This window comes from Euleptes europaea, chromosome 1, assembly GCF_029931775.1.
Source record: "Euleptes europaea isolate rEulEur1 chromosome 1, rEulEur1.hap1, whole genome shotgun sequence".
Classification (NCBI taxonomy): Eukaryota; Metazoa; Chordata; class Lepidosauria; order Squamata; family Sphaerodactylidae; genus Euleptes; species Euleptes europaea.
The window spans coordinates 17677836-17698886 of NC_079312.1; the positions used below are offsets into that span (position 1 = coordinate 17677836).

General features: G+C 48.8%; 1 protein-coding gene across 1 annotated transcript in view; it reads right to left on the reverse strand.

Moving 5' to 3' along the window:
* Positions 1–20637, reverse strand: part of TNXB (tenascin XB) — a 99549-nt gene extending 78912 nt beyond the window's left edge. Inside the window, exons 1-10 of the mRNA XM_056844146.1 lie at positions 20187–20637; positions 17828–18502; positions 15299–15411; positions 14076–14229; positions 12397–12678; positions 9460–10152; positions 5004–5330; positions 3649–3939; positions 2827–3117; positions 941–1234 (exon numbers count right to left, since the gene is read on the reverse strand). Coding sequence (XP_056700124.1) covers positions 941–1234; positions 2827–3117; positions 3649–3939; positions 5004–5330; positions 9460–10152; positions 12397–12678; positions 14076–14229; positions 15299–15411; positions 17828–18502; positions 20187–20637 — 3571 coding nt within the window. The remainder of the gene's footprint in view (positions 1–940; positions 1235–2826; positions 3118–3648; positions 3940–5003; positions 5331–9459; positions 10153–12396; positions 12679–14075; positions 14230–15298; positions 15412–17827; positions 18503–20186) is intronic.
* Between the last annotated feature and the right edge of the window lie 414 nt (positions 20638–21051).

Genomic DNA, 21051 nt, shown 5'->3' on the forward strand with positions numbered 1-21051 from the left:
AGAAGAATTCAAGTGATCAACACTCAGAAATATTGAGGCTGGTCCACCTCTCCTCGTTTACTAAATGCTCCCTAGAAAGCAATAACAAAGATGAGAACTGGACCAAAGGAAAAAAAGAAAGATGGGTTTAGCTGCTGTGGACTCCCCAAGTAAAAAATAATGAGATTGGTATTTTAGTGGAGGAGGAGAGGTTCTTTTTCAGAGATCTCCAAACCCCTTCAAAGATCACTTATACTGCTGTGAGCTCCCGAGAGGAAGAGCAAGCCAATGAATAAATGTACTATCAGGAATGCCCTGACCTGGATGGCCCAGGCTAGCCCGATCTTGCCAGATCTTGGATACTAAGCAAAGTTGGCCCTGGTTAGTACTTGGATGGGAGACCACCAAGGAAGTCCAGGGTTGCTACGCAGAGGAAGGCAATGGCAAACCACCTCTGAACGTCTCTTGCTTTGAAAACCTGATGGGGTCACTGTAAGTTGGCCAAAACTTGACGGCATTTTCCTCCACCATCATCAAGATTATACACATCAGCAAGTTGGGAAAATAACTTCTGTTATTTTACTCCGGTTTGATGTATATTGCAAACCAACATGAACACTAGTTGATCATAACACTGTTTACCAGGGTTGCTTTTTTGCCCAGAGCTTTTTTCCTTCTCTTTTCCTTTTGGTATTGTTTTGACCAGCCAGCGGCTACACAATCACATCAATTCCGATTCTGTAAATCAAGCTTGCAGCTTTGCAGTGTGTGGACACACTCTGAGAAATATTCACTCGACAGACCTTTTGCTCTGGAAACACCAGAAGCACACGAGGAGTATTAAAATGTCTGACGATCCCCTTTTCATGATTTTCCCATCATTTCCGAAACAGAGAGAGAGATAGAGGAGAAGTGCTATACTATTCCAGTGCAGGGTTGCTCTGTAAAAAAAACTGCTGACCTGTGGTGGCATCTGCGGAGGAAGGTCCAACACGCTGTGACCCAGAGATGCCGTAGAGGTTGAACCTGTACCTTTGGGAAGGGACCAAGTCGGGAATGGTGACCTCAAGGGAATCTCGGCCCACAGGCAGGGCTTGGCTGTTGCCCTCGGGGTCTTGGTACTGGATCAAGAAGGAGTCAAAACTGCCTGCCGGGACACTCCACAAAAGACGGACGGAGTTGGTGGTGGCATCTGAGACCGAGAGGTCACCAAGGACGGGTTCAGGGACCGGTAGGGGCTCTTCCTCCCGGGATGCTGTTGCAAGGGGGGGAATAAAACAAAGATGACCCAGTGCAATCAATCATTCCACAACCACAGCTACTGGAAAACAAAACCCTCCAAGTATTATGATTATGGACATTGTTCAAGAGTCGCTCTTGACAGCTGTACCCAAGTCTATGGGGTCCATCTATCACAAGCGTTGCTTGGCATACCTGTGAGGGCTCAGTTTGGTTTTTTCAGAGTACAACCCGAAGCTGTCAACACCTGTAAACTGGTGGTACAGAACATTGCAGTAGGATCTGATTTTTTTTTAAGATCATGTGTACTGTGGATCCTGGTGACAATACTGCTTCCATGACTCTAGGAAGCTATTGACTGTCCACAGCCTAAGGGCCAAACTAAATGTTACACTGGCAATGTTGTGCATTTATACATAGAACTCTTAGGAGTTCTATGTATAAGGGAGAAGAGGCGGATTCCAAGTTTTGAATCAAAAAGGGGAGAGAGTGGGGCAGGGGCTGCTCCTATTCCCAATAAACTCTTCCCAAAAGCAAATTTCTCACAGCTGAGATGATTTCCAGCATCAGAGCTTGGCTGGGAAGAAGAAGAAGAGTTGGTTTTTGCATGCCGACTTTCTCTACCACTTAAGGAAGAATCAAACCGGCTTACAATCAGCCCAGTTCCGAAAAGGAGAAAGGCTGCCTATGATTATTCAGTGGTGAAGGAGAAGCACTCTGTCCAAGCTCAGAAGTGCTATTTGTGATACTTCATGTAAGAGTTTAGCACTTCTGTGTCTTGGCCTCAGGTTAATAAAGGAAAACAATGGAAGGGTGGGAGAAGAGGGGTCAGGACAGACATACAGCTACAGATGTCAGTAAGAGTAATCAGAGGAGATTACTATTACAGAGGTTTTTTCCCCCCTAGTATGGCTCTAGCTCTTTTCGGGCATTATAGTCCTGGTGTTCCTGTCTTGTGAGCCTCAGCCTGATTCTCTCAGTACACATGACAGCCATTTTGTTTGAAAACGGCAGCATGTGTATTTTTCTGCCTGGTGCACACTAGGCAAAACTCTGATTTTCAAGGGCCTCCTACGTTTGTGCTTCCCAAAGCTGCAAAATACATTTTCACAGAAAATGGCAATGTTGTGTGCTGAGAGGATTGTGTGTACCGTATTGTCCTGATACGCTTTATGCCAAATACATTTGATTTGATTTGATTTCTCCTGATACGCAAGATAGAAGCACCAGACATGTAAAGCCTGAAAAGGCCTTCCGTTTTCTTTAAACAGCAGCATGCTTGGCAGAAATTTGGCAGCCGAAATGTTCCTCAGCACTGAATTGCACTGAGAATGCTTCACGTGTTGATTTCCTGCCTGTCATAAAATCGCTAATACTCAGGTGACTAGAAAAGAAAGGGGGGAAAAAGATCTCTGCAGAATATTTCGGAAGCGTTTCTTCAGGAGTTCCCCCATCCCACTGTATGTGGAAGGAAGCAGAAATTCAGGAGGTGAAAGTTGCCCTCTCCACATCCCAAGTGCTATTCCCTTGAATAAATCAAGACATTACAGGAGGGAGAGAAAACGGCTTCCTGGGGAGAAATAAAGTCGCATTAGCTTTCCTGCTGACCTGTGGTGACATCTTTCGTGACGGGGCCAAGACGTTTGCGATTGGTGATGCCATAGAGATTGAACCTGTATTTGCGGGAAGGAGCCAAGCCAGGTACGACGACTTCGTGGAGGACCCCCTCCACTGGCAAAGAATGGGGTCTGCCTTCGGCGTCCTTGAACTGGACCACAAAGGAATCGAAGCTCCCCGAAGGGACACTCCACGACAAACGGACAGAATCGCTTGTGATTTCTGAGGCAACAAGTTCTCCCAGGCTGGGGGGTCCCATCAATTCCACCTTTTTCACCTGTACTGACGGCACTGGGGCTAGGGCAGAAGGGAGGAGGAACAGTAATGTTGGAGCTGGAACTTAACTGGAAGTTATTTTCTGAACTTAAAGCCCTACATGGCTTGGGACCGGGGTATCCTATGGACCGTCTTCTGCCATATGTTCCAACCTGGGAATTAAGACCGCAGGGAGAGGCCCTCCTGACTGTCCCATCTATCAGAGACGCTGGTTTGGTGGTTACACGAAAGAGGGCCTTTTCAGTGGCAGCCCCATGATTACAGAACAACCTTTCCAGGGTCGTGCGCCTGCCACCTCCCTTTTGATCTTTAGGGAGGCACCCATTTTATCTTCGTGTCTTTTTTCTAGAACTGGTTTGTGAACAGAAAGTCAGCTGCAGTTCAAGAAAGGATTTTTTTTTAAAATCCAAATCCCTTCCATCACAGTTGCTTTCAATTGCATGTTGGGGGAGGGATCCAGTCATGGGTACCCACAGACTTGTCTAGTTTGGTCCTCAGACTGAGAAACTCACATATGTTCTGGGGTCCGTGGCTCACCTGTGACTATCTCTGCGGAGACCGGACCGAGTCGCTTGCGGCCTATGAGTCCATAGAGATTAAACTTGTATTTTTGGGAGGGTGCCAAATCGGTGATAGCGGCCTCCCGGGAGCTGGCGTCCATGGGCAGTGCCTTTGGCTTGCTCTCTGCATCTTTATACTGGATCAAAAAGGAGTCGAAGGTCCCCGCGGGACTGTCCCACAATAGGCGGGCAGAGCTGTCAGTGACTTCTGAAACAGAGAGTGTTCCCAGGCTGGGCTTTTCCCTTTCTGGCAGCACTGCTGAGGGGGCTAAAACAAATAAGAGGAAGAGAGGATGATGATGGCTGCTAAGGAGAGAAGTAAGCTGGTGGAGAAAATGTAGGAATGTTAGAAGCATAGAATCATAGAGTTGGAAGGTGCCACCAGGGTCATCTAGTCCAACCCCTTGCACAATACAGGAAATTCACAACTACCTCCCCCCCACACCCCCAGTGACCCCCTACTCCTTGCCCAGAAGAGAGCAAAAAAAGAAGAAGAAGAAAACCACCTGCAGGATCCCTGGCCAATCTGGCCTGGAGGAAAATTGCTTCCTGACCCCATAGTGGCGGTCGGAACTACCCTGGGCATGCAAGAAAGGGCCACAAGAGCCAAACACGGATGCAAACCTTCCTGCCCTCCCTCTTATGATCTGCCTAAGGTCACAGAATCAGCATTGCTGACAGATGGCCATCTAGCCTCTGCTTAAAAACCTCCCGGGAAGGAGAGCTCACCACCTCCCGAGGAAGCCTGTTCCACTGAGGAGCCACTCTAATTGTCAGGAAGTTCTTCCTAATGTTTAGCCGGAAACTCTTTTGATTTAATTTCAACCCGTTGGTTCCCGTCCGACCTTCTGGGGCAACAGAAAACAGCTCGGCATCACCCTTTAAATGACAGCCCTTCCAATACTTGAAGAGGGTTACCGTATCACCTCTCAGTTGTCTCCTCTCCAGGCTAAACATATTTCCTGAGAGGTTTTTTGTTTTCCACCAGGGCAGACAATCTGGTTGGTGGAGGTTGGCAACCCTAGCTACAGCCCTAGTCTGTACTGAGGCCAATCTGTTGTTGCTTTCTACATGTAAATGACATGTCTCAGGATTAGGGTTGCCAACCTCCAGGTGGTGGCTGGAGATCTCTCTCTAGTACAACTGATCAGGTGATAGAGATCAGTTCCCCTGGAGAAAATGGCCAGTTTGGAAGGTGAACTCTATGGCATCAAAGTCCCTCCCTTCCCCAAACCCCACCCTCCTCCAGGTATTTCCCAACCCCGAGATGGCAACCCTACTCAGGACGGATCTGACTACAGATCCACGATGTCCCAAAGTGCTCTGAGGTACCTGTAGATGCCTTTGTTGTTACTGGAGCACTGTGGGTCCCACTAGGTGTTTCTCCACGTAACTCCAGGTCATATTCAGTGCTGGGGTTCAAACCCATCAGGTTGACACTCCTCTCAGTCCCGGGTACTCTGATTTCCCCTGGGGTTGTACTGGATTTGGGATCCCTATACTGAAGGGAAAAAGCGTGGAAGGTACTGGGCGGGGCAGACCAAGTCACTCGGAGACTGTTTGGAGAGACGTCAGTCACATTGAGGCTGCTTGGTGGCACCCCAGGAGCTGTGGCGGACCCCGATGTGCTTTGGACCTTGGACGCAGATGGACCTGGAGCTGAAGGAAGACAGATGTGGAATGAGGGTTCAAGAATGCTCTTTTTGGATGCTTCCCCCTCCTCCTTCCCAGCTGTAAGCCAGCCAGCATACCTCTCTGTTCCCTGGCTTTACAATGAAAAAAAACAAAAGGCCTCTTGACTACTGTTATGGGTCCCACACAGGGCTCCCCCTTGAATGCTATCCGAATTATTCAGATAGCAATGTTGGTGGCCACATTTTGTACTGAGAGCTGCTCTCACGTGTACTCCAGCCTCTGCACTGAAAATGCAATGAAATTTAGCAGGCGATCCAAATCTGGGGGGAAAATTTTGAACACTTCTTTTTCAAAATTTTCTAAGTTGACTATTGAATATCAGATTCCCCCAGCCCAATCTCTGCTTAGGTTTTTAGGACTGATTAACGTGCTGTTTATTTATTTGCTTACTTATTTAATCAATCTGTACACAATTTTTATCTACAAAATATGCTCAGGATCACCCTGTTATATCCTCTCAGCTTCTGTACTCATAGATCACCTAGATGGATTTGGGATGTAACTTCTGCAAAACGTATCACTAAAAAAATCCTGTAATAAAGTTCTTCTAAGACTGGAACCAAGCGAGTCACGTTGCATTTTAAAATGCAAAAGCAAATGGTTTCTAAAATAGTTTTCTACAATCCCACTTTACAGTTTCATATTTTCTTAAAGCAAAGCTCATCGCATCCATGACTGAGAATGTTGAGGGGGAGAACTAAATTTAAAAAATTAAATTAAAGGTTGCATTTAATATTTGTGCACAAACATTTTCAGGGTAAATATAATTTTCTACAGACAGCAAAAATCCACCCCCCAAAAAACCTTCCCCTATCTTGTCTTGTATGTAGCCTGTTTATGCCTTCATTGGCCGCGGCTTCAGTGTAATGTCTTTCCCCTTAACTCAGTCTTCCCATTCCTGGGAATAGTGACATCATCACACCGTCTCTCAGATTTGTCTACACAATCACGATATCACCAAGGGTAAATAAAGTCAATTCAGAGTGAGGGCAATGCTTCCTGGATTGACATTGAAGGCACAAAGACATCTATGCCCTTCTCAGCCCTTCCTAAACCCATCAATTAAACGCGGATGCTTTTCAAAGTGGGATAAAAGTATTTGTGACAAGTGAAACCACCTTTCCGCATGTCAGCTCTGCCTTGATATAAACACACATGTCTTTTGCAAGGAATTCTGAGCTAGAACGATTTGCTAGAGAATTTGCTCTTCCTCCCCAAACATAGGGGAGACTAGAACATTCCTAAAAATTAGAAATGCTGCAAGTACAAGGTGACTTATAAATCTGAATTCAAATTGGGGGCAACTGAGAGGTATGCCAGCCCCAAACCCATATCAAAGCTGACTCCCTCTGAAGGATAAAAGGTCAAGTTTTGGGAAGTCAGCCTCCCCCCCCACCCCGCGAACAAAGACATTGCTTCCTTGAGGAAAGCCCCCCCTCCCCAAATACGTCTCAGCTAAATCCAAGGCAAGTATTTAAAGACTGAACTAAAGGATGTAGCGGGGGTGAGCGAGCCGACTTGATGGGCACGCGGCAGAAGCCGACACTGCTGGAAACAGAAACAGTGAATAAAATGAAACCACTCAGAAGCAGCAGGAAGGCAACAGACGGAAACGCCACTTTTTACCTAGGGGGCAAATGAAGCAGTTAAACACAGAGCCGTCCTGACACTCTTGACCAAGAAAACAACATAGCTGTCGGTAAAAATGTGTGTGTGGGTGGGGGGAGAGGAATGGATCAGATCACACGTAACAATTAGCAGCAACACGACATTTCACACAAATTCAGAAGCCAGCGAGATTTCAAAATTTGAATCTGGCCATTTTCAAAAAATTCTTTTTAGAGGGATCTATTTCTTTTAATCCCTCCCTCCTGTACCCCTATTCACTTCAGCCCTGGACACACCCCACTTCATCAGATGCAACCCACACACAAGTACAGAGAAAACAATTGTATACGGGGAGGGATCTACACTTCCAGACTGTGGCAGGGATTCTAGCTTCCTATTCCACTTGCACAAGCAACTTCAACTTGCAGAAGGGGGAAAGGTTTTCAGTGAGCCCCCATGACTGTGCCCCCCCCCACTATTTCCGGGGGTCACTGAGGCTCCATTTCCATGAGATGGACGAAACAGCTCCTTCCCTGGACTGTGTCTGTTCAGGGTAACGGGCAAAGGTAACTTTGCTTCTTCAGCAAAGTCCTAACTGGAGCAAGAATGGTACATGCGAGGAGCAGAGGAGACCATACAAGTCACATCTCTTTGTGATGGAATTCAACATTTCGGTCTGGGGTCCACAGCCTCTCAAGCTCTGTAAACTCAGTTTTGGGGGAACTGCCCCTGAACCCTGGGAGTACAATTTTAAGAGAAGAAGAGCTGGTTTTTACATGCCGACTTTCTCTACCTTTTAAGGAGAATCAAACCAGCATACAATCGCCTTCCCCTCCCCACAACACCTTGTGAGGTAGATGGGGCTAAGTAAGTTCGAACTGTGACTGGCCCAAGGTCACCCAGCAGGCTGCATGTGGAGGAGTGTCCTATGGGGAGCGGTTAAGACGCTTAGGGTTGTTTAGCTTGGAAAGGAGGCGGCTGAGGGGAGACATGATAGAGGTCTATAAAATTATGCATGGTTTGGAGAGAGTGGACAGGGAGATGTTTTTCTCCCTCTCCCATAATACTAGAACACGGGGTCATCTGCTAAAGCTGGAGGGTGAGAGATTCAAAACAGATAAAAGGAAGTATTTTTTGACACAACGCATAGTTAAATTGTGGAACTCCCTGCCCCAGGATGTGGTGATGGCTGCCAGCTTGGAGGGCTTTAAGAGGGGAGTGGACATATTCATGGAGGAGAGGGGTATTCATGGCTATTACTTAGAATGGATACTGGTCATGCTGCATACCTATTCTCTCTAGTATCAGAGGAGCATGCCTGTTATTTTGGGTGCGGTGGAGCACAGGCAGGATGGTGCTGCTGCACTCGTCTTGTTTGTGGCTTCCTAGAGGCACCTGGTTGGCCACTGTGTGAACAGACTGCTGGACTTGATGGGCCTGGGTCTGATCCAGCAGGGCCTTTCTTATGTTCTTATGAGTGGGGAAACCAACACAGTTCACCAGATTAGAGTCCGCCGCTAGTGTGGAAGAGTGGGGAATCAAACCCGGTTCTCCGGATTAGAGTCCACCGCTGTTAACCACTACACCACGCTAGAAGCCACAGTAGAAGGGTTTAGGAGGAAAACTTCCCCTTCATCTAGTGACGTCCTGCTTTCGCAAAATAGGACCTATGACCTATGACATTTCTATGCAAAGCTCACGTGCAGGGTAACAAAACATGACCATGTATAAAGTCAGCACTTGGTAACAGCACAGTCGACAAGCTGTTGCGACTGGGCCACTGTGCAGTGCTTATCTTGTCTATAATTGCTCTTTGCGGGGCCGCGTCACATTTCACAGCCTTTTGGCCCCAACTGTTGACAATGTTTTTGGTCTGTACCCATGTGCAGACGTCACTGAGGAAGAATAACACATCATGAATCTCACAAATGTGGGCTTCAGTCCACAAAAAAAAAGCTTCTGCCACAATAAATCTTACACAAGACACTGTGGCTGGGGATTTATTGATATTCCTCACATACACTGTAACAGGCTAATTCGGCTACCCCTCCAGAATTTCGACAACATAGAAACAGACTGGATGTGAACAAATTGGCGGCAGGAAGCATTGTGCAGCAACAACAAAAAAACGAATGAACAAACTTTGGAACTGCGAGTGACGGCACCGTTTGGCTAGAAGGAAGAAAGGAAATGATTAGCAGGAAGATGCTGTAACAATCACGTAACGGACGATACAGGTAACAAGAACGACGAAGATCCTGGCTACAGTGTAAAAAAAAAGAGAGAGAAAATAGTTAGCAAGCTGCTGTCGGGACAACTTTCTGGCGAACGTTAAAGCCGCATATGATTTAAGCTCCCAAGCCACGGGTAGGCACAAAACAAACTCGACGTTTGGTGGCGACAAGGCATGTGATGGGACAGTTGCAGGCGAAAAGAAGAGAGCGAGACACCCCTGGGAGACTGGCCATCCTACCAACCCTGGTACCTGTGTTGGTTACAAAGGAGTATGACTTAGAAGAGCGTCCTTTCACCACCCCGTGAATCTCCACATAGTAGGTTGTGCCCGGGGTCAATCCGGTGATGACAGCCGTCGGCGTGCCTCCGGGCACCACTAACTCCTGACGCTCTCGACTCCCCGTCTTGTGGTAGTGGATAAACACTTCGTCCGAGAGCCTCGTCACACCATCTAAGGACACTTCGATGCTCTCTGGGGAGCTGACTACCACGGTCGGCTTGGTGTGCTCTGTATGGGTGTATCCGTTTGAGAAGACACTTTGACCCCGGAGGCCGTTTGACAGGGTGGGAGTGTTGGCCCCTTCACCAAGGCGCCCATAGACCATATCTTGGAACTCCACTGGCTTCCGATGGATTAGGTAGATGTAGATGGCTTTGGCCACGCTCTCTACAGTCTGATTGCTTCGGAGGGGGTACTTAATGGTGCGGACGTAGCTCTCCAGGCGTTCGAGGAGAGTCCCGTTGAAGGAGGAAAGCGTGGCTGAGATGTTTTGCACCATTGTGTTCAGGGAGAAATCATTGGACAATGTGGTGGCACTGGGCAAGGGGTGCGGCTTGTGGCCTGGCTTCCTGGCCTCAGGACCAGAGGAGACAGTGCCAGGCTTCAGCTGGGAAGGCGGGGACGGAGTTGCATACGGGTGGATTACTCTGCTCGATGCAGGCGCTGGTGGGATTAAAAACGGAGGCGGTTACGGCAAAGAACTGAATGGAAAGGAAGTGATGGTGGTAACAGAGGTGGGGTGCCTGGGAAGTAGAAACTCCTTCAGAACTAAAGCCCTGTGTGATACAACTTTCCGGTTTCCCCAACCTCTCCAAACCCATTACAGGTTGAGTATCCCTTATCCGAAATGCTTGGGATCAGAAGTATTCTGTATTTCAGATCTTTCCGTATTTTGGAATATTTGCATATACGTAATGAAGCATCCTGGGGATGGGACCCAAGTCTAAACATGAAATTCATTTATGTTTTTATATAGAGAGTTTCCGTCTAGACATTAGGAAGAATTTTCTAACAGAGCGGTTCCTCAGTAGAACAGGCTTCCTCGGGAGCTGGTAAGCTCTCCTTCCCTGGAGGTTTTTAAGAAGAGGTTAGATGGTCATCTGTCAGCAAAGCTGATTCTAAGATCTTAAACAGGTCATGAGAGGGAAGGCATCTCAGCCATCTTCTGGGCGTGGAGTAGGGGTCACTGGGGGTATAGGGGGGAGGTAGTTGTGAATTTCCTGCATTGTGCAGGGGGTTGGACTAGATGACCCTGGTGGTCCCTTCTGACTCTCTGATTTTATGATTGTATACATCTTATACACATAGCCTGAAGGTAATTTTATACAATATTTTTAAATAATTTTGTGCATGTGGGCATCGTGGGGAACCTGCCATTGGCGTGACCCGCCTGCACACATACCATGTTATTACCCTTTGTGGGCGCTCAGAAAGTTTTGGATTTTGGAGGATTTTGGATATTGAATTTCCGGATAAGGGATGCTCAACCTGTTGTATTGGAGTTGACACCCCACAGAAGGGACGACCCTCAGTGCCCTGATCTTTGGGGCCTCTCAGGAGCATTCACATCAGCTGCAATAAAATAAATTGAGTTAATCTGTGCTTCCCATCCCACCCTTTCACACATAATCCTCTTGGGCCCTCCCTCCACCTTCTGCATCTGGTCTTGAAACACCTGTGGGCTGGTAAGAGAAGGGCTGAATGATTAATGAAAAGGAAAAAAGTCCACCATCTTAAGATGCCAAGCCAATGTCACTGGAAAAAGAAAAGAATGAGATCATCTGTGGGAGAAAAGGAGGGGGAAATAACACTTAGAAGGACTCCAAGAGATAATGGTGTGTGCTTTCTCATGTTCTTTTTCCAGAAATCTTTCCACACTTGTTCATTCCCACTTATCTCATGGACACGTGGTTTCAGCTTCCTGTCAAAGACCCTTCTCATCTACTAACCAAAACAATAAATGCTGTACAGTTTTAAACCAAATTGTCATGGCATCCCTCCCAAAGGATTCTGGGAACTGTGGTTTTTATGAGGAGGCTGCAAATTCCCTTAACTCCATATTGTCTGAAATAACAATGCTTAGGAACCACTCTGGGAAGATAAGTTTGTATAGGGAAGGCATATGACATTTTTGCCGTACACTTGTGCACAATCCTCTTCCCATCACCTTAACTTTCCATTGTCCCTAAAAACCAACCCCACGCCAGGGCTCAACAAATCCCAGGCCCAAGGTAGCCACGGGATCTAGAAGTTTCATTGTGGAACCTAGTCTTTTCAGAAACAACTTTATTGTAGTGTCCCTTGACAATTTTCTGTAGAAGCCCAAAGCTTAATTATCATTGTATGAAATAACAATGTACATGTGTGAAGTTTCTGTCATTGCTTGTTTATATGTTTGCTTTATACCATTCGATGGTGGTGGAGGAGTTCATTTCTTAACCAGTTGCTTTCTACACTGGCCCCAATATTCAAGTAAAAGGAGCTTTTAAAGCAATAATGAAATTACAAGAAATTGGGGAGAAAGTAGGTTAAGGGTTAGCTTTTTGTGATGATAACAGTCGTTACCCCTATATTTATTTATGTACGACAACATTTTTGCTCTAATAAAATTATGAGAAACCGCGAGGACTTTAGGATTAGGTTTTATGGTAGCAATATTTAGAAAATGTGGTAGTTAAAATATGAATTCCCCAAAGGCAGAAAAACTAGTCTTGCTCCAAGTTTTTTTGGTGTGGTTCCTAGAGCCAAAAGAAAATCGTTAAAGCCTGCCCAATCCACCACGTTGTTCGAAACTGGGCATCAGTTGTGCCTCTCTTGGGATCCAGTGCCCATTCCCTTGTCATTCCCAGTATCGAGAGAGGCAATCACATCAGCTTCCAAACTTAACACCCCCTTCCAATTCCCTACCAGTAGTGCTGGCGGTGACGGTGACGGACCGGCTGTTCTCGCCACCTTGGCGGGCGATCAGGGTGATGCGATATCGGGTGCGACTCTCCAGGTCTTCCAAGGTGACGCTATCTGGCGCTGCTGGTAGCTCCAGGCGTCTTGGAGGCTGAGAGGGCCGGATGGCAACCAGAGGCACATACGTTAAGATGTAGCTATCGGGGGTCTTGGTGGGCGGATCCCAATGCAAGGTCAGAGTGTCTGCTGTGGCCCCCGTTGGGTGCAAGCCTCGAGGAGGGGCCACCCCTGGAAGAAAGGGAGAGACGTATATAGAAAGAAGCATGGAAATGGGGTCTACAAAGGCCAGTGTTTTTGGATCTGGTTTGCAGTGGCTCTCCAGGGTCTCAGGTGGCGGTCTTAGACAGAATCAATTCTCAGGTCCTTTTAATGGAAGAAGGGAAGCTTTAAACCTGGGACCTTCAGCGTTCAAAGCAGGTGCTCTACCCACTGAGCTACAGCCCCCTCTCCCTAATTTCATCCTTCTGTTTGAACTACCAAAACTTCAAGCTGAACCATTGAATAGGGCTGCCAGCCTCCAGGTAGTAGCTGGAGATCTCCTGCTACTACAACTGATCTCCAGCCAATAGAGATCAGTTGACCTGGAGAAAATGTCTGCTTTGGCAATTGGACTCTATGGCATTGAAGTCCCTCCCCTCCCCTAACCCCGCGCTCCTCGGGCTACACCCCAAAAACCTCCCACCGGTGGCAAAGAGGGACCTGGCAACCCTACCACTGAAGGGTGTGCTCCTTATGCCTACATTTCTGAGGTCCTCTGGGGTTGCTTAGAAGCTTCACAGGGGTCAGCAGCAGGGGCAGACTGGCCACTGTAGCCACTGGGGAATTTCCAGTGGGCTGATGGCCTCCCCCCTCCCTTTGGGGCAAGTCCAGCCCAGAGAGAAAGCGCTGCACTCAGTTCAGGGACGGCTGCTCCTGGCCCAGGCAAGCCTGGCCCAGCATGCAGATGGTTCCACCCAGGCCTAGAAGGTCTGTGGGAGGCGCCCAACTAGGGTTGCCAGGTCCCTCTTTTCCACCAGTGTGAGGTTTTGGGGGTGGAGCCTGGGGAGGGCCGGGTTTGCGGAGGGGAGGGATGTCAATGCCATAGAGTCCAATTGCCCAAGTGGCCATTTTCTCCAGGGGAACTGATCTCTAGCAGCTAGAGATCAGTCGCAATAGCAAGAGATCTCCAGCTAGGACCTGGAGCTTGCCAAACCTATGCCCAACCGAGTAGCGCAAGGTGTGGAACTGGCTGGCTGCTTCTCCCTCCCTCCTTCCCTCCCTCCTTTGAGGGGGCTGGGCCTGGGCAGTCAACGGCAGTGCCTTTTCTCCAGCCAATAGAGATCAGTTCCCCTGGAGAAAATGGCCGCTTTGGCAATTGGACTCTATGGCACTGAAGTCCCTCCCCAAACCCCGCCCTCCTCAGGCTCCACCCCAAAAACCTCCCATCGGTGGAGAAGAGGGACATGGCAACCCTACGTCTGACCACCCATAAAGAAGTCAGGTGGTGTATCAAGCTACAGTACCACCCCCCAAATCACTATGTATGTACACACCTGTAAGAAGCCCGTTTCCTGATGCATGAGAAAAGAGGAAAGACAAGAGTGGAAACCCCAAACAAGGACACACACAGCATTCAGGCTACCTACGCGTATGCACGGTCTGGCTGACAGGGGGCCCGTAGCGCTGCCCTTTCTCGGCCCGGATGGTGACATTGTACTCCTCTCCTGGTTCCAATCCTGTGCGTTCAAAGGTGGTCTCAGTGCTGGACAAGCGTACAGATTCCCCTGCCCGGTTATCCTCCTGTGTGTACGGCAGAAGCAGGAGGCTGGTGTGAATTCACAGAACAGATGGGAAACACCCACCTCACATACAATAAACTCTTCATCAAATTGTGGTTCCCCATGTCTAAAAATATACTGCCTCTGAACATGGAGAGTCCACAACTTTACAGCAAAGAATATGTCAGACAATGGCAATGAAGATAGTTGGGGGGGGGAGGCTCAGAATTAAGGAAAGGTTGAAGCAAGTGGTATTTTTAACTTGGAGAGGAGAGAGGCCTTTTACGTAGGGCTTTTCCCTCAGTCAACCTGCCAACTGCTTCGGGGCTTCCTTTTGATTATGAATGCCTTTTCCAACCGTCAGAGGTCGCCTCGCTCTCCCCGCACGTTTTCCCCATGTTTTCTGGATGCTGTTTTACCCAGAATCTGGAAAATGTGGGCAAGGTGCGCGGGGAGAGCGACGGTTGGAAAAGGCATGCATAACTGATCTCCAGCAACAGAGATCAGTTCCCCTAGAGAAAATGGCCACTTTGGAGGATAGACTTGGTGGCATTATGCTCCACTGAGGTCCCTCCTCAGACCCTGCCCTTCCCAGGTTCCACCCCCAAACCTCCAGGAATTTCCCAACACGGTGGACAGATGGAGCAGAAAAACAATTCTCTGTGGCTCCCTTCAGCCTTTCTGGCAGAGACCCTGCTGCGGTAGAATTAGGTGGTGATACAGTTTGGAGGGGGGCATTGGAGGGTATGTTACTTCCCTTCACCCGATGACAACCTTGACAGAACTGAGCACTGAGTTCCAAAGTTCAGGCCTCGTATAGATTTAAGCAACTGCACTGTTGTCTAGGAGACAACTGGATGAAGGAGAAGCAAAGAGACCCAAAACACCTCCACGCCCATGCACACACACACACACACGTCCTGCCACCAGAAGCGCATTGTTCCAAACAAGGTATAGTTAAAAATATTGTCGAAGGCTTTCACGGTCAGAGTTCATTGGTTCTTGTGGGTTATCTGGGCTGTGTAACCGTGGTCTTGGAAGACCATGGTTACACAGCCCGGATAACCCACAAGAACCAAAGGTATAGTTACCTTGGGTGCCACATGAATCTCGTATCCATCCACAGATATCTCCGGGCGGCTCCACTCTAGGCGGAAAGAGGTTTCATCTCGACTGGACACACGGACACCAATGGACGGGATTTCTGTGTACGACGACAACAGGTAGGTCAAAGTTAGAAATGAAAACTTCCTTGTGCCTCTTTGGCATCCACTTAGTCAGGAGGTCTGTTAGCACAAGACGAAGTTCGCAGGATCACGGATCCACCCTGAGATTTAAGGCGGCACCACTGGTCTTCTGAATGGGCCAAATTGCTTCTCCTCTGAGCGTTTCTGTTTGGGGTAATAACACAAGGGGTGGAAAGGCTGAACCTCCTTCTCATACTAACTACCATGGGTCCAATCTGGAGTGGAAAAGATATATTTGGGAATCTCCAGGGTTGCCAACCTCCAGGTGGGGCCAGGAGATGTCCTGGAATTACAACTGGTTTCCAGATGACAGAACTTTGGTACAAGAGAACCTCATGGTCAGGTCAGACCTGACTGACAACATGCCTCTTTTTTCTTTTCCTTGAGCTGAAGCCAATTGTGAATTTCCTGCATTGTGCAGGGGGGTTGGACTAGATGACCCTGGTGGTCCCTTCCAACTCTATGATTCTGTGAACAAAAGACAGCAAATTCCTGAAGAAAAGCCATGTTGCTTTTATCGCTGAAAGAGAAGGCTAGAAATCCACCAGGATATAATCAGCCCCCACTCCCTTCTCCCCCCATTTCCTTATCAGAATGAGGTTTCCTCTCATTTAAGGTCACCACTTCTTATGCCGGTCTGCACTGAAGCTTAAGGGCAGGGAGTTCAATCTCAGGCCAAGAAGCCAGAAAGCAGGCAGAATATCATTCATGGAGGCTTCAGGCTTAAAGTCTGCAATCTCATACATTATTGTGAATTTAAATTCCAATCTGAAGCTGTAACTAGGGAATAAGTGCCTCAGCCAGGCCATTCCTCGACTGAGTTTGGAAGCCTGTGCCTGCTAAAGCAGTTAACTTCTGTAACACTTAATAAACCATCTTTGTTCTTCCTTTTAATTCTTTTTAAATCTTGCTACAGAGATTGTATTGTCCTACTATCACACGACAAAATTTACCTTACAGCAGCGCCCCCCTCTATTTTACACATGCTACCATATGAGAGAAAGAGGTGTGGAGAAGGGTTTATTTAAACAAGCCTGATGGCCCGCTACATTTTATGAGTAGGGTTGCCATCATCCTGGGGGCAATAGGCAAGCCCCCCGCACCCCAGGTTCCAGGCCCCACCAGTCCTCTTCACTTCAGTGGAAACGGGGAGCAACATCATGTTGTCACTCCTGGTTTGTACCTAGAAAGGAAGTCACAACGCTCTAGGAATTTTGACCATTCTGTGGTTAACAAAAAACAAACAAAAAAAACCCCCACAGAGATGAATGAATTCCCAGACTGTCATGACATCACTTCTGAGTACAAACCAGAAGTTATGTCACAACTTTGCACGCTGTTGCTACCCGTCTCTCAAAGGCTTACGCTGGTTGCCAGCTGGCAACCCTAGTTAGCGTCGGAGTGAGCGATTCAGCATGCCAGGCGCGACATCCTTCTAAGTGTGTATAAGTTTTATCTTCGTGAACGGGATGCCCCTCTCTTTGCCTTAACCTGGGAGCTGTCCTCTGACCGCTCTGAGTGAGATGAACAAACACAAAGAGCTGTGGCTCACGGAAGCTCATAACCTGCCAGAAATTTTGTTAGTCTTTAAGGGGTTACTGGACTCTTGCTCTTTTCTATTGCTGTTTAGCAAAATGCCTTTTAATCTGCACAGCCAATCAAAAGACCCATTTGCCCCAGCCCATTTTCTAAAAGCACTTGGAGGTAGGGTTGCCAGCTCCAGGTTGGGGAATACCTGGAGATTTTGGGGGTGGGACCTGAGGAGGCCAGGTTTGGGGAGGAACTTCACTGGGGTATATGTGAACTGTCGCCTGGAGATCAGCTGTAATAGTGGGAGATCTCCAGCCAGTACCGGGAGGTTGGCAGCCCTACTTGGGGGACACCAGGAAAGGCGATGGCAGGCTCCATGGCAACCACAGGCATCATATTGGGGACTCCTGTTCTAGGGTCTTATTACAACAGTCAACCGCTAGACTACATTGATTTCAGAAGATGTAGTGACAGATGTAATGACCCTGGACCGCCAAAAAAACAAATCAGTGGGTTTTCGATCAAATCAAGCCTGAACTGACCCTAGAAGCTAAGATGACTAAACTGAGGCTGTCGTACTTTGGACACATTATGAGAAGACAAGAGTCACTGGAAAAGACAATCATGCTAGGAAAAGTTGAAGGCAGCAGGAAAAGAGGAAGACCCAACAAGAGATGGATTGATTCTATGAAGGAAGCCACGGCCCTCAATTTGCAAGATCTGAGCAAGGCTGTCAAAGATAGGACACTTTGGAGGACATTGATTCATAGGGTCGCCATGAGTCGGAAACGACTTGACGGCACTTAACACACAACACACACAGTGACAGATGTCTCTGCTTACCTATGGAGCAGTCGTCTCCAGAATAACCGTCATGGCACTGGCAAACCCCTTGCTGGCACTCGCCGTGCCCGCTGCAGTCCTCTGGACATGCCAACTGCCCACAGTCTGGCCCAGTGTACCCCTTGTGGCAGGAGCACACCCCACCCTTCAAGCAGCGCCCTCTGTGGTTACAGTCTTTGGGGCAAGACTTGGTGCCGCAGGCCGGGCCCGTGAAGCCCGCTTCGCACACGCAGCGCCCATCCCGGCACTCTCCACGTCGGTTGCAGTTGCTCGGGCAGGCGCGGGTCCCACAGTCTGGCCCGGAGTAGCCGGGGTCACACACGCACCGTCCTGACACGCATTGTCCGTGACCCTGGCAGCCTTGGGGGCAGGCTGGATCGGCACACGAAGGGCCGACGTATCCCGGAAAGCAGGAGCAGCGTCCATCCACGCAGCGGCCTTGGTCGTTGCAGTCGTCCGGGCAGGGAGATGGCTCTTCGCATCGGTCTCCGGAGTAGCCAGGGCGGCACTGGCAACGCCCATCCACGCACTTGCCCCGCTGCATGCCACCACACCCTCCCGGGCAAGCCGGCTGGGCACACGTGGGGCCGCCCCAGCCCGGTTCACATTCGCAGAGGCAGCGAGAGAGATCGAAAGAGCCGTGGTGCGAACACAAGGTGCGCGTGTCCGTCTGACCTGGGCGAGGGAACGAGAGAAATGGGGAAAAGCGAGAAAAGAAGGAAGAGGAGGATGAAACACAGGGTCAGCTTTCCCTTCTCAACCAAGCATTGTTTGTTGCCAGGTGCAGGTTGGGAAATACCTGGAGATTTTGGGGGCGGAGCCTGAGGAGGGCGGGGTTTGAGGAGGGGAGGAACTTCAATGCCATAGAGTCCAATTGCCAAAGTGGCCATTTTCTCCAGGGGAACTGATTTCTGTCGCCTGGAGATCAGTTGTAATAGCAGGAGATCTCCGGCCACCACCTGGAGGTTACCTGCTTTGGAAGGCAGACTGTGTGGCATTATAACCCTTTTAAATCCCTCCTCTCCTCAAACCCCCTCAGGCTCTTCCCCCCAAATCTCCAGGTATATCCCAGTCTGGAGCTGGCAACCCTACCCTTCACTCTGGTCACCTTTGGAAGTCCTGCTTCAATCGCCCCTGCCATCTGAGAAAACGGTTTCTCGGCTGCGGCGCCAAAATTTTGGAATTCGTCTGTCTCCCTATATCGGTGTCTTCTGCCCGTAGGTGAAGACTTTCAAAGAGGTTTCATTGGGCATAACCCCAATAATGGTTATTGGCCTCTTCCTTGATCCTAGGTGCTGTATACTTATGTGCTTTGCTTTTATTGAATTACTGTATCATTTTAAATGTTGTTTTTTGTTTTTCGGATGTTTTCTGTTTTTCAAGGTTCACAGCCTTGGAGACCCTGATCGGGTGGAAAGGCGGCATAAAAATGTTTTAAATAATAAATATTCACAGATTTCACCATTCATAGCAATCCTAGGAGCAGAACTCCCCCACAGGGAAAAACTCAGAAAAGCGTAAGCTACCACTACACAGGCAAACTTCAACCACCAGACTACTATGTAGCATTAAGAAAACAACAAGGCTGAAGAAGCCATCATTGGTGAAAGTGCCTATTACCTGGAAGACGTTTCCATTCTACTATAAGTGCCAGCTTGGTCTCCGTTTGAAACACCTGCAGCACATAGCCAGTGGATATAAAAATCTGATTCCCCACTTGGACTCTTGGAAAATCTGTAGGAATTCTTTCTACTTTCAGGACCAGCTCTTACAAAGACTGAAATTATACTGGCAAGTCTTTAAGACTCAAAGAGAAACATTAGACATAGATTTGTTGTATATATTGTTCTTTGACTTGTCTTTTGATATTTTTGTATAATGTTCTCTTGTTTGACTGTCGCTCACCTATAGATATTGCTTGCACCACGTTTTTTATTGACTATCTCCTTTTGAATATATGTATAGAACTGTCAAAGATAGGACATTTTGGAGGACTTTCATTCATAGAGTCGCCATGAGTCGGAAGCAACTTGACGGCACTTAACACACACATAGAACTGAGCCTTGTGTGGATTGTTTTTGCATAGCCTATTAGCATCACACTGTGAATTGTTTTGATAAACCTCCAGGTAGTGGCAGGAGATCTCCTGCTATTACAACTGATCTCCAGATGATAGAGATCAGGTCCCCTGGAGAAAATGGCCGCTTTGGCAATTGGATTCTATGGCATTGAAGTCCCTCCCCTGCCCAAACCCCGCCCTCCTCAGGCTCCGCCCCAAAAACCTCCCGCCGGTGGCAAAGAGGGACCTGACAACTCTATCAGGTATGCATGTCTTTTCTTCCGCCCCCAAGGTCTTACCTGTGCTCGCCTGGATGCTAGCCGGTGCCGAACAGCAGCCGCCTCCGGCTTGGCAGGTATCGCGAAGTTCTCGCACTTCATTCTCCAGGGCCTCCAGCCGTCTCCGCAGTTCCTGGGTATCCTCCGTGCCCGCTGGGCACCCGCAAGCCTGCGGGGGCAGGTTGATGCGGTGGGTGAAAACCACATGCTCCTGATCCGGCCCTTCCAGGGTGTGCTCGTAGAGACTGCCTCCTTGCGAGGAGCCAGGGGGACCCCGGGCCTCCTGCGGCGCACGGGCGGCATCCTCATCCTCACCCTCCATGCTGTCCCCTGCCAGCTTTATGGTGTAGATGTGAGAGAAAACGGTGGCGTTGGCAGGGATGGCCGCCGGAGGAGGCACACGAGCCTCCCACGAGACTGCCAGCCAGAGGACGAGCAACTGGAACAAAATCGCTTTCGGTGGCCTCCCCATGGTCAAGGACCTGTGCAGCAGGGGACAAAAACGGGACGGGGGGGAGGTCAGTGTTGCAGGCAGCAGTGGCTCGAAACATGGGCACAACAACGAAAAGGCGGGGAAGGGAAACCAAAATGATCAAGGGATCTGAGCATTTTCCTTGAGAGAAAAGGCTAGAACGGGGGCGTCGAACTCATTTATTACAAGGGCCTAGGGTTGCCAGGTCCCTCTTTGCCACCGGCAGGAGGTTTTTGGGGTGGAGCCTGAAGAGGGCGTGGTTTGGGGAGGTACGTCAATGCCATAGAGTCCAATTGCCAAAGTGGCCATTTTCTCCAGGTGAACTGATCTCTATCGGCTGGAGATCAGTTGTAATAGTAGGAGATCGCCAGCTAGTACCTGGAGGTTGGCAACCCTACAAGGGCCGGCTATGAC